Genomic DNA, 15,894 nt, shown 5'->3' with positions numbered 1-15,894 from the left:
CTGGCCTGCAATCCCAACCACTCCTGAGGCTGAGGCAGGAGGATCACAAATTGGAGGCCAGCCTGAGCAATCTAGTGAGACCCTATCTCAAAATAAAATACAAAAAGGGCTGGGGTGTAGCTCAGTCACAGAATGCCCCTGTGTTCAATCCCCAGTACTGCAAAAACAGGAAAAAAAAATACATTTAAATTTAAAAAGTATATGGTACTTGAAAATAGAGTAAAACTGTTGAGCCCTGTAAAGGTTGCCACCTGGGGAGGAGGTGGCAGCGAAACTTTGGTCCAGGGTTCAGGACAGTCCAACACTCTCCGCCTCATGAGCAAGCGGCGTCTCTTTGCAGCTCCGCCCAACGGCAGGGGTCCTCAGGGTCCCAGTTGGTTTTAGCGAGCACGGTGCTGAGTGCTCTGGGTCCCCTCTGTGACCACCTGGACTTAGTTCCTCCAGTGGGAGATCTCCTTGGTCTTGGTTGCAGGAAGGGATAGGATGGCTTGTCGGAGTCCACCGGTTTCCCTGGCAACGAGCGCTCCTAACACGCAGCACTGCCCGGTCCAGCATGCCCACTATGGGGCAGGCAGATTGTCTCGTGAGAAACAAGGATGGCTACAGCAGTGTCCTGGCGCCGCCCACTGTGATCTGTCCAATCTGAAGGAAGTCAGTCTTCAGGTCTGTTCAGTCCCTTTGGCTTGACGGCTTAATTTCGTCACCTTCTGGGACTGGGGAATGAGGTTGGAGAAAACCTGGTGCACGGTCCCCTTCCACTGCCTGGCTGGCGTCCGCTGCCTAATGCGTTCCTAACCACTGCTGCTAAGGGATTCTAATGTGGAATCCCACTTAGAAAGACTTCTTGGGTCCAGGAAATGAAAGAAATTCACTCATGTTTATTCTGTGAATTATACGACTTCCCTTTTAACGTTCAGAGCTCCGATGGAGCTCTAAAGTGCAGTCACCCCAAGCTGTCACTTGTCCAAAACTCCCTCATGGAAGAGCCCCTTTACCAATCCCCAAATCAAGAGGTCTGTTCCAGACTCCGCCTCCTGCTCCCCCAGAGGGTCAGTCTTCCCACATGCTGTGGTCCAGTTTTCTCCGCGTCGGAAAGGTCAGAATCCCTGGGTGTCCAGCAAAGGACTTGGAGAACACAGGTGCTGTCTCAGGATGGGCAGACAGTGTGGGTGCTGGAGTCCCGTCCTCTCCTGTGTTCAGAGAGGCCTGCAGGAGCTGGGCGTGCAGGGACACGCTGGATGGAGCCCAGTTTATGCTTCTCCTGTCCTGCACAGGCTTCCGCACAGGATGTCCTCCTGGGAGGAGGGAAAGACGTGCATTTCTGGGTGCCAGCCTGGGTGCCTTAGAGGAGCAGAGAGGACGTCCAGGCCCTGCCTCTGGCCGTGAGGACAGGCAGCCCTGACTGTGCGGCTCTAAAGCACCACCTGTGCCTCCCGCTCCTGTGACTCAACACACCACAGACCTGCAGAGGGACTCCCTCTTCTCCCCTTCCTGATACAAGGTAGAAGTCCACAAGCTTCGGTGTTCAGGGGGCTATCCAAACAGGGTGCATGCACACAGCTCGGCCCCTGGCCTAGGCTGTGCCGCCCCAGGCACACCTGCAGACACCCTGGTGAGGAGAGGCAGCAGAGTCCAGCAGGTGCCCTTCCTGCACTCCCCGAGGCCACCGTCCCCATGGTCCTCATCATCTTCTTGAGGGCCAGGAAGTGGAAATCAGAATGTGCATTGACTTCCAGGCCACCCCGCCAGGGAGGGAACGAGCCAGATCCTCTCATCTTAAAAGCCCAAACTCTGATTTCCACATTTCCTGGGCAGAGAGATACTGGCCGGGAAAAGTAGCTTCAAAAGAAGGAAGGAGAGGGGTCTGCCGGGAGCCGGGGGGTCGGGGGATGGTGCGGAGGCGAGATGGGTGGAAGGCCACCGTCCCCACCTCCCAGGGGCCTGGCAGCTCACTGTTAAATGTCTTCTCCTGGGACATCTCTGCACCGGTGTGTTCCGGGCAGGTTGCTGATGTTCCCCCCAAGTCCACGTGCTGAACCCTTAATGCCCAACCCTGCATGGCATGGCATCCCAGGCTGGGCCTGGGGAGGTAACTGGGGTAGATGAGTGGTGTGGGTGGGGCCACTAGTGATGTATAAGAGGAAGAGACCCCAGCCAGCATGCTGGCTCCGTCTCACCACACGGTGCCCTCTGAGGTCCCTGCCAGCTGGACTTCCAGCTCCAGAGCTGTGTGCTAAGTAAACCTCTGTGTTTCATAAGTTACCCAGTTTGTGGCATTCAGTTACAGCCACAAAGAAACAGACAGAGACAAATATCAACAGCTAAAGTTGATGATATGGAATCACCTCATTCACTAAGTCATACAATGCCGCAGTCCGGCTGCAGCAAAATAACCGGGGGGTGACGAACAACTTGTGTAGATTGATACAGCAGGAGTGGGAGCCGTTTATTGCAGGACAGGAGGGGTATTTATACATTCCACACAGCTTATCTAATTAGCATAAACTAGATACATCAGTCAACCAATAAGAAATCTCCACACTTAATGGCTCGCTGGAGTTACTTCACAAACCACTCCCTCTGGAATTTTGCCAGGCGCCATCCAGACTTGTTTACAGATTCTAACATTTCTCTGGCAAAATGTCAGGCACCATCTTGACTTGTTTACAGACTCTAACAATACAATCAGATGAACTATTATCAGAATTATGGAACATTTTTGTCCTTTGTTTCTCAGCAAGTCAAATTAAAATTTTGTGTGCTTTTAACCACAGTAATAATTATACTGATATTAAGTAGATATTAGTAATTGTGTTTACAAATTATTGCAGCTTAAGATGGAAAAAACCACATACCAGTAAATTTTTTAAAAATATTAAACTTCAATTTCAAAATTCTACACTAGAGAGTTAAAAGAGAAACTTTAAAACAGCAATAAAATCATGGCTTTCAGAGATAAACTGAAGATGTGGCAAAGATTTTGTCTAACTTGCTGATTCTTGAGGGAAGTAGACCATCTTGCCCCCTTTTCAAAGGAGAGATCAGAGTCCTCTGTTCATGTAAACAAGGGAAGTTGGAGAGAAGGTACCAGTGGACTCAGTGTGCTTTCTTTTCCTTCCAGACAGAATCTGCTGCAGTGTCTACAGACGAGAATTATTCCCACTGCTATCGGGTACCCACAACTCGCACAGGCATAAAACAGCTCAGGCAGCGGGGTGCAGAGCCCCGGGAAGAATCAAATGATGCCCGAGACTCCGGCCTTCCTCTGAAAGGATACTTAAGTAGTCTCTCTGGTTTATTTCAAAGTCTTAATTTTTCCCTTACAAAAGATGTCTGGTAATTGCTGTATAATCTGTTTTCTAAAAGAGTAAGCTTTTAACATGAGGAACAGTTCTATGAGAGGAACGTTCTGTTCGGCCCGAGCTGCTGGCTGTGTTGCCTGGTTGCCACCAGCGGTGAAAAAACACGCAGAAGAGTTAGAAATGCCCCAGAAGAGCGCTCGCCTGCGTCCTCTCTGGACTCTGTTGTGTGAACATTTCTGTCATCAGAACAGGTTGGGCCTTTGCATAGAAATGTGGGAGAAGCCTCTGGCAGGGCAGCAAGGGACCAGGGCAGGGTGGGTTGAGAGTCCCCGGTGTGGCTCGGCTTGGTCCACACCTGTCAGATCTGCAGGACAGACGCTGTGTGAGAAGTAGCACCATCGGCTGCCCAAAGCGTCGCTGGAGATCATCATCTGCCTTTGAGGGGGATGAGATGACTGGGGCCATGAACAGCAGGCCCTGAGACGTGGAGTCCCAGGCTTCCGGTTCTCAGCTGTTTTTCAATCCACTTAATACCCCCGGGGCGAAAGCCTCAGGCCTGGGTCCACTGCTCTCCCTGGGTAACACGCACAGCTGTTCTGTGCGACTGTGATGACACCGTGGGCCGGGAAGGATCCATCTGGCAGGACTTCCCCAGTGCTGCCCTGTTTCCTTCCATTTGAAAATCAACACTGGCTTTCTACTTAGGATAATGATGATAATGCCGTAAACTTGCCCTTAAAGAGATGGATTTTCATGCAAAACAGACCTGGAGGACAAGAGGGAGGCACGTGACATGGGGGAGGGACAGCCCGGAGTCTGTCCAACTTTGAGCCCTTCGCCCACTGTGTGACCCCCTCCAGGACACACACCTTCAAGGTTGGGGTCTCTCTAGGTTTAAAGTGAGACCTGCCTCTCGCCCTGTGTTCCCAGGGTACAAGGCGAGAGCCGGAGAGCCCCGCGGGCCAGAGGGCTCAGACAGAGGGGACCTACACTTTCACGTAGGAGTCCTCTTGAGGATAAGGCTGTCAGGTGGAGACTGAGGTGACCAAGTCACCAGAGTGGCCCCAGGGGCAGCTGAAGAGTGTGCCCTGTGCCCTCTGCCTGACCAGCTCACTCAGCTGCAAAGAAGAGCAGCACCCCGAGCTCCACCTGGAAACGCAGCCGGTCCGGAGGGTGCCGTTCCCCAGGAGTCCTAGGACGTCCACAGGCAGACCTGTGCTCCAGGACGGGAGCTCCTGGGGGCGGGAGCGTGCCTTGGAACAGAAGAGCTCCCACGTGCAGACGCCTGCTCTCAAGCCCTGAGCTCCGGCTACTCCAAGACCAGTGGAGAGGATTAGAAGGAAAGCTCTAGAAACCAACCACATTGATTTCCTGAAAGAAGACACAGAAAAGACCCAGTTACAAGGTTGGCATGAAGTTCAGTGGGCTCCACGGGACGGATTTAGGCTGAGGGCAGCCAAACGTGTGTGTGGAGATGGTGTGTGTGGTGTGTGTCCGTGATGGCAAAACCAGAGCTGGTTGTGAGGGAAATCACAAAAACATCAGGTAAGAAACCAGCGGGGAACGGGCCGGTGGCCCTCCCCCTCAGCCTTTCCGGGAAGCCTCCTTAACCAGCCCTACCTTTTGGATGGTAGGTAACTGCCCCACGAGCCTGACTCCTCCCTCTGCAGTGTAGCAGGTGTCTGTGAGCCGAGAGCCCTTATCCCCTCTCTGTTTCTGGGAGCTTCTGCTGGAGACCCTGTGCAGGACGGGCACGGTTGGAAAGAGAGGTGGGAGTTCTGGGTGTCCTATCCTCGCACTTATTTTTGTAGAAGTCTCAGACAGCAAAACATACATCATTTCAAAATGGCATAATGGTTACATTTTATCATTTGGATTTTTTGGCTTAATATCTTTCTTTTTATACTTTGTGTCTTTGAGTGATTATTTTCTACTCAAGCTGTGCACAATGGCATGATTTTGAATTTTTTTTTCTTTCTAAAGAATTACCGACAGTATTGGCGTGGTCTGTGTTAGCGCCCATCCTCCTGCTCCCGGCTGCTCCCCGGAGTGCCATGCCTCCGAGACTTCCCTCAGCCTCATTTTTCTAATGTAAGAAGGAGCCACAATGGAATTACTTTAAGATGTCCATTTTAATGTCCCAGAAATTAGAAGAATAAACGAGAGGACAAGTGAAACCCAAACTATAAATGCATTTAGACCTTTAGAAATTTCATTTTTCCCTAATTAAGGTCTTTTTTGAAAATCAGTGCTGGGTCATCTTCATCATGAGCCCTTGTTGGAGAACAGATGAGTACTTCTGTGATTGCAGTTGTACAATGCAGCAGTCTGTCAGCTTCGCTGGGGACATTGCCAGCAAGCTTCGTGTAAATGGTCCAGAGGAGTAAACGCACAATACAGTCATGATAGCTGGAGGCCAGAGATGAGTAAGAGCCGGGAAGACGAACAACTAAGAAGCAGTCACCAGGTAGTCTGGGAGGGGAGGGCCTGCGCCCCAGGGGTCACCCGAACCCTCCTGGTAGACATCAGGAGCTCTGGACGGTAGGACAGGCCATCCCAACCACCTGCACGCACCACAGTGGCTGGCCGTCTGGCAACCTCCGCTCAGCCAAGGGCACTCTGGTGCAGATGGTGACATCCAGGTCACTCGCAGACGTGATAGCATAGAAGCTGCGGCTGCGGCTGCTGTGATCCTCTGGGGACGACACAGAGGAGACCATGGCCATTTCTGTGTGTGAAATCAGCAGGTCAATGAAGTCGTTAGGAGATTCACATGAAAATTGGAAGGGAGCACGTCTAGGATTTTTTAAACATGAAACTTAATTAAGATCTATTCAGTATTCCAGAAGGCTCCATGTGGAGTGACGGCATCCAGAGGAAAGGAGAGCAGAGGGGGAGAGCCAAGGGGGAGGGAGGGAGGGAGGGAGGGAGGACGCTCAGACCCCAGCCCTGGGGGCGAGGGGCACGCAGGGCCTGTCTCGGTTATATCCAGAATGGAGTGAGGAGAGCAGGACATCTTCGGCTTTCCTTCTTGCTCAAAACCAAAGAAATCTGGGCGAGGTTTCTCTGTGGATGAGGACAGCAGGCAGCATCACCCCAAAGCCACAGGCTGCAGAGCCCCCGCCTCTGTTTTTCCCCGGATCTCTCCGCCCAGTTCCTGCCCCAGCAGAAGGTCCACAGGGGCCTCTGGTCTTGTCCTGTGACCCCTGGAGACACTCAGAACACCAGGGAAAAGCCTAACGCCCTGGGCCCATCCTTCACTAACAGGGAGGGGCCTTTCCTTTCATTTCCACCGTGGCCTGTGGCCGGTTCACAGGCTGCTCCCTACTGTCCCCCCACTGGGTTCCATTCTCCTAATCCCCGTCCTCCTCCACCTCCTCCCCTCTCCCCTTTCTTTCCTCCCTCCTTCTCCCTCCATTCCACTCTCTCCTCCTCCTCCCCCTCCTCCTCCCCCACTCCTCCTCCCACCTTCTACTCCCCCCTCCTCTGCCTCCCTCTATTCCCCCTGCTCTTCCCCCCCTCCCTCTCCTCCTCTCTCCTCCTCCTTCCCCTCCCTCTATTCCCCCTCCCCCTCTTCCTGCCCCTCCTCCCCCTCCTCCTTCCTGTCACTTTGCCCCCTGCATTCTATCTGGGCTCTCGGCTTCCTGGGGTGTCCTGAGGGCGTGCCTGAGGCTGGACTCCTCTTCGCTGGCCCTGGAGAACACAGCCTGTCCTCTAGCTGGCCAAGGCAGGAAGGGGTGGGTGCCTTACAGGGATGGAATCACAGTACTCAGGGATTTGCTGCAAAAGAAACAAACTCAAGGTTGAGCTTTCAGGAAGGTCTTCAAAAATACAAAAAGAGACACTGTCCCTCCCAGTCAGAAAGCCACCTGGGAAATTGGGAACCAGAGCTCCTTGGCCCCCTCGGGAGGCTGACGGTGAGGGTGGCGCAGGCTGGAAGCTGTCCTGTGGGAAGGATCTGTCCCAGATGGTGCTCAGCACAGAGACCAAAAGCATCCCATCAGTAGACACTAAGCTGTGTCCACAGGAGGCGAGCTGGTCACCCCAGCTCAGCATGTTAGGCTGAGCTGCGTGGGCACCACTCTGGCCCTCAGCACCAGTCCTCCCACCCACACTCAAACACAAGCAACGCCATCGCTGCCCCTACCACGATGGCACCATGCCTCGGACACATGGAAACATGTTCGTGCTCCATGCGGAAGGACAGAGTGTGCCGGTCGCCTGGTGGCGTCCGGCCTGGTGGCAGTTCTATTTCAGCCACAGTGGTGCCTTGACATCCCGTACCTGGGGATAGCATTACAGATGTGGCTGTCACCATCACACCACGCATGAGGTGGGGGAGGGAAAGAGGCCAGGAGACAGGGAGGGAGCAGCTGTGCATCCCCGCGGCGGGGTCTGCTCTGGGACACACCTCTGGTGGCTCTGTCACTGTGCCAGCACCAGGGTGCACTTAGTCTCTGACTTAGGCAGCCACTGGGCGGGGCCTCCAGATGCAGCAGGAGAGGTGGGAGGCTGCTGGCGGTGCCCTCACGCCGATCCCCAGAAGCCCTGTCCACAGAGGAGCAAACAAACACCCGGAGAAGCCTGCTGGACCCAGGGCTGGGGACGGCCAGCCACCACTGTCCAGGGCTGTCTCTGCACAAGATTGTCAGGGCGACAGTTTCCTGCAGTGGCAGCAGAGGGGTCTGTTCACACAGCATCGCCCCAGACGGGAGCACTGCCCAGGCTGCGGCGGGCAGCCCAGCATAGGCGTCCGTCCTGAGGCACACAGCTTCGGAACACTCGCTTTCCTAAACAGTTTGTGTTGCACACAGTAAAGCCTGTGAGGACCTACCTGGCCTTGTTCCCCAGGAGGCAGCTGCGACTCACAGCTCGGCAGACCCTCCTGGAGAGCGCCCTGGTGGGCAAGGGCTCCTCCTGGGCCCTGCACTCCGCCTCACTGCCCACCTGCTCTGGCACGGCCCTCCGCAGCAGCGCAGGAGCAGCCCCCACTTCTGTTCTGCCTTCCAAATCTCAGAAATGCATCTGCCTTGGGACTCACATCCCACACCGCAGCTTCCAAGGAAAGTCAGAAAGCAGGACTGCTGTGCTTAGACGGGCAGTGTCCCCGACTCTCGTGGACCAGAGGGCAATGATTGTCAGCGGGGAAATGATTGGGTTATGAGAGGGGTTAACTGCGCGTCACTGTGGGCAGGGGGTGTGGCTGGAGGAGATGGGCCTCTGGGGACTTGGCCTCTGGGGTCCACATTTTGTCCCTGGAGAGTAGAGCTCTCTGGAGCTTGCTCTGCTTCCTCGTGGCCATGTCCTGAGCCTCCCCTCGGCCGTGTTCTTCTGCCGTGATATTCTACCCCACCTTGGGCCCAGAGCCATGGACTGAGACCTCTGAAGTCATGAGACAAAATAAACTTTTCCTCCTCAAATCGTTCTTGGGTCCTTTGGCCTCAGAGGAGAAGAAAGCTGACTGACACCAGGTGGAGCTGGAGGTGGCCCCGCACTCCACACCACGCCCTCTCGCCCAGGCCCCTGCCCACTCCCAGGACCTCATAGGTTCCCCAACCTTGGAGGACAGAGGGTAGACTCGCGCTCTCTTTGGAATGTGGACGTAGAGCGCCACCTTAACTGCATAACACAGCACTCACAGGAGGACGGGCAGCAGCTGAGCGGGCAGGCAAAACGTGTAAGTGACCGCGCCTTCGGATAAGCCAGGATGGAAAGCAGCTTAGATCCGCTGTTGGCAGGCTTTGCCTCGCTGCCTTTTCATGAAACTTAAACCAAAAGCACTTGGCTTTCAGAGCTTCTGAGATGTGGGATTGCAGGTGAGACACTGGAGGTCTCTACCCGCTGCTGTTGTGGGCCAGGCTACCCCGAGACTCCACATCATGTAAGAAGTGCTGCTCCCAGGGAAGCCCCGCCGGGGCCCGTTAGTAGTCACCTAGCACAGCACACCTGGCAACCCAAATGGCAGTCCTTATACAGTGTGAAACTGGTCGCTTTGGTTTCCATTTCTCTTGGGCAATGTACCTTGACAGAGATTGATTGTGTCGACGTTGGTAACTGTTCTCTAATGTGTACTGAACTCGGGCCATTTTGACCCTATAAGGTCCTTGCTTGGCATCTGGACAGCCATCTCAAGAGACAGCCGCCATTTTAAGGAAAAATTTTCGCCTTCCTGCCCAAGGTCCTTTCTGAGAAAGGCCCAGCACTCCCGCCTACCAACCCCACCCTTAACTCCCGTAGGACCCACCGCTCTGAGTCCTCAGCCTGAGCTATAAAAATCCCAGAACCCAAGCCTGTGCTGCCTCTCTCCCATGGAGACGTGGCCTTTACCTGTCAGCTCTGACAGGTAGACCCTCGTGTGTCTCTGCCTGTCTCCGTCTGCCGTTCTTGCTCGCCGTCTCTGGTTCCTAGTGCTCTCTTCAGGCCCTCTTCCCTCCTGCTGGCTTGCTGCTCAGCCAACCTGGAAAGTCCCGTGGGAAATACCGGCCCCCATTGCGCTGTCTCGCTGACTGCCCAGTCCAGCTCTGAACCTGCTTCCTTGCAGCTACGTCAACGCGGATGTGGTTCTTGCAGTTTTTGCCTTTGAATATCCTAAAGTGCTCAGGCTCGGGGCTGTTCCTTGCAGAGACAGTTATGGGTCCCCTGGGGAGCAGCCTCTGACCAACCAGCTAAATAAAGACAAAACTGGGCCTCGGTGTGTTTCCTGAGCGACCCCCCCCCCAACACTGCTGCCCGCACCTCCCAAACCTGGCCTGCAGCCCTGGGCGCTGCACTCGCCCTGCTCATCTCCACTCCCAGGCGGCAGCACACGCGTGTGGACCTCAGGAAGGCCCCAGCGGAACTCAAGGCCCAGTCTCACCCACGTTCTCCCACTCGGCAGAAGGTATCAGCACCAACATCTGCTTCTCTGTTCAGCTGGAGACAGCAGTGGGTGACTGGACCCTGTCAGTCTCGATGCCCAGGTCCCTCCCGGGTCCTCACTGCTCAACGCCCCCTCCTCTCAGGCCATGCCCCCTCCTTCTGCTCCCTGCTGGGGCCTCCCTGCCATGGCTGTGATGGCTGTGGGGCATCAGGCCCGTCTGATGTCCATCTCCATGTGCAGGGAGGTGGCAGTGCCCACCCTGGAGCATTTTCCAGCCGTCCAGTGGAGAAGCAGTGTGCTCTGCAGAGTCGGTGTGTACAGTTAGTGCTGCGGAGTGAGATCTCCACTTGCAATACCACTTCTAAAGTGCCTTTAATTATGAATGACAGTGGGGGCTGGCCCACTTGTGTCCCTGGTAGGAAAGAGCCACTATTGACCCTTAAGACTTTGGTGATGGGCCACTCTCAGACCAAGTAAATCAAAGTACCCAGGGTGGCATCAAGCACCTGCAACTATAAAGCTCTCCCCGTGATCCCAGGGCCCAGCTGTGGCGAGGACCAACATGCCGGGCCCTGGCTGCGCAGTGCAGGCTGGCGGCAGCCGGAGCACTGCAGGAGCTTGTTAGGCCGTGCAGTCTTGCTCCTCCACAGCCCCAGATGTACCCAGTTACTCCGAGTGCTTCCAAGATTCCCATAGCACTTATCTGCATATGAAGTTGGAGAAGCAAGCTCCAGCTGATGGGTCCAGTCACACTGTTAAGCAGTTGCTTTTAGCAGCAAGTAATCTTGCCAGCAGCAAAATCTTCTGGTGATAATTTCTTTCAGCATTTGGTTTCCTAGTGTCACTGGAAATCAAGGTCACTAAGGTTTAAGAATTTTCATTAACAAGAGCTGAGGACACAGCTCAGTGGGAGAGTGTTCGCCTAGCTACACAACGTCCCAGGTCCATCCAGTTCCACAGGGAAAACAAAGCACTCCAGAGCATGCAGTGGGAAAGACTCCCTGCACGAGCGCACAGGACGGCTAGGATGTGCTGTGGGTAAAAGCAAAAAGTAGCTATAAGAAGCCCCTTTATTGTGTTTTGTTAAGAGAAAAAAGAGCTTAATTTTTGTCCCAAGGTAGAATGACTTCTTGTTTTAAGATAAGAGATAGGAAAGTCCAGGGCGCTGGGTGGACAGCAGGCATGGACATGGTGAAGGAAGACGAGTCTCGTGAATGTCCTGTGGGGCCCAGCTGGCCAGGATCCTGAGCAGAAATGTCAGAGGTACCATGACGCAAGGCTCTTCTCTGGTCCCCTTTGTTAAGAAAGGTTTTCTTCCAGTGTGGCTCTGCTCTTAATTGAACTCTGAAAGGTTGTTTTCTATCTTTTAAGTAATTGGCCTAGAAAGCAAAGGTTCTGTGTTTTACCAAGATAATTTCCTGTGCTTAATGTGCTCTTTGTCAGTTTTTGCTTAATTCAAAAACTCAATCCTTTCCTTTAAAAGAGCTAAGATTTTGCCAGCTGTGGCGACACATGCCTGTCATCCCAGCAACTCAGGAGACAAGACAGGAGGTTCCCAAGTGCAAATCTAGACGAAGGCAGGAGGTTCCCAAGTTCAAGTCCAGCTTAAACAACTTGTGAGACCCTGTCTCCAAAAGTAAAAAGCCCTGAGGACGTAGCTCAGTTGTAGAGCACCCCTGGGTTCAATCCCTGGTACTAAGGGGAAAAAAAATTTAAGACTAAGATTTTTTTACAACTATGTAATTATCAGTATTTTCCCTTGAAGTCTTTAAATTGTTACTTGTAATTCTATTTTGATGGAGTTTTAAGTGCTTGATTTTTTTTCACAAACTTAAATTCTAAATTAAGCCTTCTTCTTGACCATGGATTAATTTTGGAATTTTCCAAATGGGTCCCAAATGGTATCTCTTCTTATAAAAAGAGATATTAAACTAATTGGGCTCATGTGACAGATTAAATTATATGGAAAACATTGTCAATAAGCAAGCCTTCTCTGAGTTCTATTTGTGTAGATGTGTTACTGTATATTTCAGAAATTGTGTGACCGGGTGCGGTGGTGCACTCCTGTGATCCCAGCAGCTCAGGAGGACAGTGAGTTCAAAGCCAGCCTCACCAACTTAGCAAGGCCCTCAACAACTCGGTGAGAGCCAGTCTCTAAATAAAATATAAAAGACGGCTGGGGAGTGGCTCAGTGGTTAAGTGCCCCTGGGTTCAATACTTGGTATTAAAAAAGGAAAAGAAAGAAATGTGTGAAACTCACAGAAATCTAGCGGCCCTATTACTGCACTGCCAGCCACAGTCCCAGCTGTCATCCTCAGTGCCACCTGCCAGCTGCAGCACTGCTGGGAGGGACCCTCGCCGGGTCTTCAGCCAGGCCCGCTGCAGCTTTTCTTATCTGCAAAGAGTGAGCTACTTGACGCGGTGCTTTTCTGCATAACATTGCCAGCAGCTATAAACCTGTGCCGTTTCACCTTCAGGAGATTCATGGGAAGAATTCTGACAAGTCCAGGTTCTGATAGTGTGAAGAAGCTGATTCATTCCCAAAGTCATCAGCCCCACGTCAAGCAGATCAAGAATTATGTGAATGACAGGCTATGGCAGATTTTCATGCTCAATCAGCCAGTACTGAATTCGTGAAGAAATTCAATGTAGCTGGACTCCATAGACTGACCCAAGTCAAACTGCCTACAATGACCTCTTGTGAACAGCACCATGCACCTGAATCGAGAGCTATATTTAGGTAAATCCGACATTAGTTGTGGACTCAGGGAGAGTGGAGGGGGGTTGCCGGGCTCCCACATCCTTCAGGCCTCTGTCACAGACAGATCTCCACTCTACGGCTTATCACAGAGCAGCAGCTACACAAACCATGAACAGTATCGTGAGGTGACGTTGTGAAATTGCTAACATGGTTTATGACAACGAGGGGTTTGTCCAGCCTGTCATTCTGGGGAAGTGATGCACCCTCTGGTGGTCCGTGTCCACAGCGGCTGGACCACTGGAACCCCTACAGATGGGTCTCGTCAACTTCCAGGAATGTGTGTTTGCTATGTGTATATGCCCTCTCTCCTGCAGGAAGACTTGGACCACCGCAGCCACTAAACGGTGATTAGGGAGTGTGTTTCCCTTACAGGCATGCCCGGGGAAATCTCAGCCAGAGGTCCTTGTTCTAGGAAGGCACTGCAGAGGGTCGGCAGGAGGCAGCGGGCACTGAATCTGTGGGATCACCTGGGATGGGACGGAGGTTGCGCAGCCCACAGCCATCAGACCCCTCCCTCTGGAAGACACAGACTGGGCCTCATAAAGTGGGAAGGGAAGGTCTGTGTCTCCAACAATGGAACTTCAGGTATTTTCTGCTCTTACAAACTCTGACACGACTCAATATTATTCAGATTGAAATCATTCTGCAAAATCTATTCTTCCCAGGTAGGAGAAGCCTTCTGTGATTTACCAGCTGATAACAGTCAGACCTTCCTGGTTCAGGGTACCGCCCAATTCAGAAATCCTTCTTTGCATAGATAACATCCACTAAATTTAATTTGTCTAAAGTTTTTCTTTTAGGAAAAGCACTGAAAGAGAAAGTCTAAATATTATGCTTGAAGGAAGGAATAGGGTGCTTTCACTACTCAGTTTCTTCCAGCTCTTTCACACCTGAGGAGAGGACTCAGGCCCCGCCCTCCCAGGCACACTGCCCTGCACAGGGCAATTTAAATCCTGGTCCCTTACACCAGCTGGAGGAGCTCAGGTGGGTCATCTAACCTCTCTGCATATAAGCATCCCCTGGAAATTGAGTCCCCAAATTCATCTTATAAAACTGTGATACAGAGTAGCAGAAAACATTTAGACAGCACCTCCCCGATGCTTGTTGGCCCCAGGGAAGTAAAATCTTGTTTGCAAAATTCCAAATTAGCAATTGGAAATGGTTTTAAATTTATTTATTTATGTGTTTGTTTGTTTGTTTATTTATTTATTTATTTCAGTTAGGTATATATGACAGCAGAATGCATTTTGATTCACTGTACACAATTGCAGCACAACTTTTCATTTCTCTGGTTGTGCACCATGTAGCGTCGCACCACGTGTGCAAGTATACAAGTACCTAGGGGAGTGGTGTCCATGTCATTCCACAATATTTCAATCGGAAATTTTTAATGTGATTTCCTCCTTCCCTAGATACCTGTTTCTTACGCAAAGACCTCAAATTAACTAGCAATGAGTGAATAAATTATGCTCCTAAGAAGCTCCCAAAGGGACAAAACTGGTTTTAGAGACTTATTTAAAATATTCGCCAGCGGCCTGCTGAGGGGCAGAGCCGCCCCCCACCCCCCGCGCCTGCCAGGTAGGGGAACTGTGACCACGGACAGAAAAGGCCCAGTGGCCCGCGGCGGGGCAGAGCTTCCAATCACTCCTGCAAGGTAGGCGGGCCTGCGACCCACCTGCAGAAGAGGAGCAGCGGCCTGCTGAGAGGCAGAGCCGCCCCCTCCCCCTGCACCGGCAAGGTAGAGGGAACTGTGACCACGCACAGAGCAGGCCCAGCGGCCTGCTGAGGGGCAGAGCCGCCCCCCACCCCTCGCGCCTGCCAGGTAGGGGAACTGTGACCACGGACAGAAAAGGCCCAGTGGCCCGCGGCGGGACAGAGCTTCCAATCACTCCTGCAAGGTAGGCGGGCCTGCGACCCACCTGCAGAAGAGGAGCAGCGACCTGCTGAGAGGCAGAGCCGCCCCCTCCCCCTGCACCTGCAAGGTAGAGGGAACTGTGACCACGCACAGAGCAGGCCCAGCGGCCTGCTGAGGGGCAGAGCCACCCACCACCCCCCGCCCCTGCCAGGTGACCACCGACAGAAAAGGCCCAGTGGCCCGCGGCGGGACAGAGCTTCCAATCACTCCTGCAAGGTAGGCGGGCCTGCGACCCACTGGCAGAAGAGGAGCAGCGGCCTGCTGAGAGGCAGAGCCGCCCCCTCCCCCTGCACCGGCAAGGTAGAGGGAACTGTGACCACGCACAGAGCAGGCCCAGCGGCCTGCTGAGGGGCAGAGCCACCCCCCACCCCCCGCGCCTGCCAGGTAGGTGGAACTGTGACCACCGACAGAAAAGGCCGAGTGGCCCACGGCAGGACAGAGCTTCCAATCACTCCTGCAAGGTAGGCGGGCCTGCGACCTACTGGCAGAAGAGGAGCAGCGGCCTGCTGAGAGGCAGAGCCGCCCCCTCCCCCTGCACCGGCAAGGTAGAGGGAACTGTGACCACGCACAGAGCAGGCCCAGGGGCCTGCTGGGGGGCAGAGCCGCCCCCCACCCCCCGCGCCTGCCAGGTAGGTGGAACTGTGACCACCATCAGAACAGGCCAGACCTGCAACCGAGAGACAGAACAGGCCCAGTGGCCTGAGGAAGGGTAGAGCCGCCCCCCCCCCGCACCTGCAAGGTAGGCGGACCTGCGACCCACTGGCAGTACAGCCCCAGAGGCCTGCAGAGGGGCAGTGCCGCTGCTGGCACCTGCAAAGTAGACAGAACTGTGACCACCCACAGAACAAGCCTAGCGGCCCGCAGAGGGACAGAGCCGCCGCCCGCGCCTGCGAGGGAGACTTTGCAACTATACAAGACCAATATAAATATATAGGGGGAAAATTCAATAACACAACAGTTTCACTAAGTAGAAAGGAACGCGAACAGTATGAAGAGACAAGGAAAGAAAGGACCACAAGCAATGCAGGTCAACTCAACGTTAGAAGAGGTAATAGCT

General features: G+C 53.5%; 1 protein-coding gene across 6 annotated transcripts in view; it reads right to left on the bottom strand.

The window, feature by feature from the left end:
• Positions 1–2,412: 2,412 nt before the first annotated feature.
• Prss12 (serine protease 12) overlaps positions 2,413–15,894 on the bottom strand; it is a 90,752-nt gene continuing 77,270 nt past the window's right edge. For 3 of the 6 annotated variants that reach the window (XM_058580129.1, XM_046447131.2, XM_046447126.2), the window contains one exon: positions 2,413–4,673. In XM_058580129.1, the coding sequence (XP_058436112.1) occupies positions 4,328–4,673 (346 nt within the window). In that variant the 3' untranslated portion in view covers positions 2,413–4,327. Of the gene's footprint in view, positions 4,674–5,415; positions 6,031–15,894 lie in introns of those variants that run through there. The other 3 variants (XR_009226996.1, XM_046447127.2, XR_009226997.1) reach the window with 2 other exon arrangements.

Source organism: Marmota monax, unplaced genomic scaffold (genome assembly GCF_021218885.2).
Source record: "Marmota monax isolate L192 unplaced genomic scaffold, Marmota_monax_Labrador192_F-V1.1 WCK01_AAM20220418_F8-fsc00400, whole genome shotgun sequence".
NCBI lineage: Eukaryota > Metazoa > Chordata > Mammalia > Rodentia > Sciuridae > Marmota > Marmota monax.
Note: the sequence above shows the minus strand (reverse complement) of the source record. Positions and strands in the feature narration are given on the sequence as shown.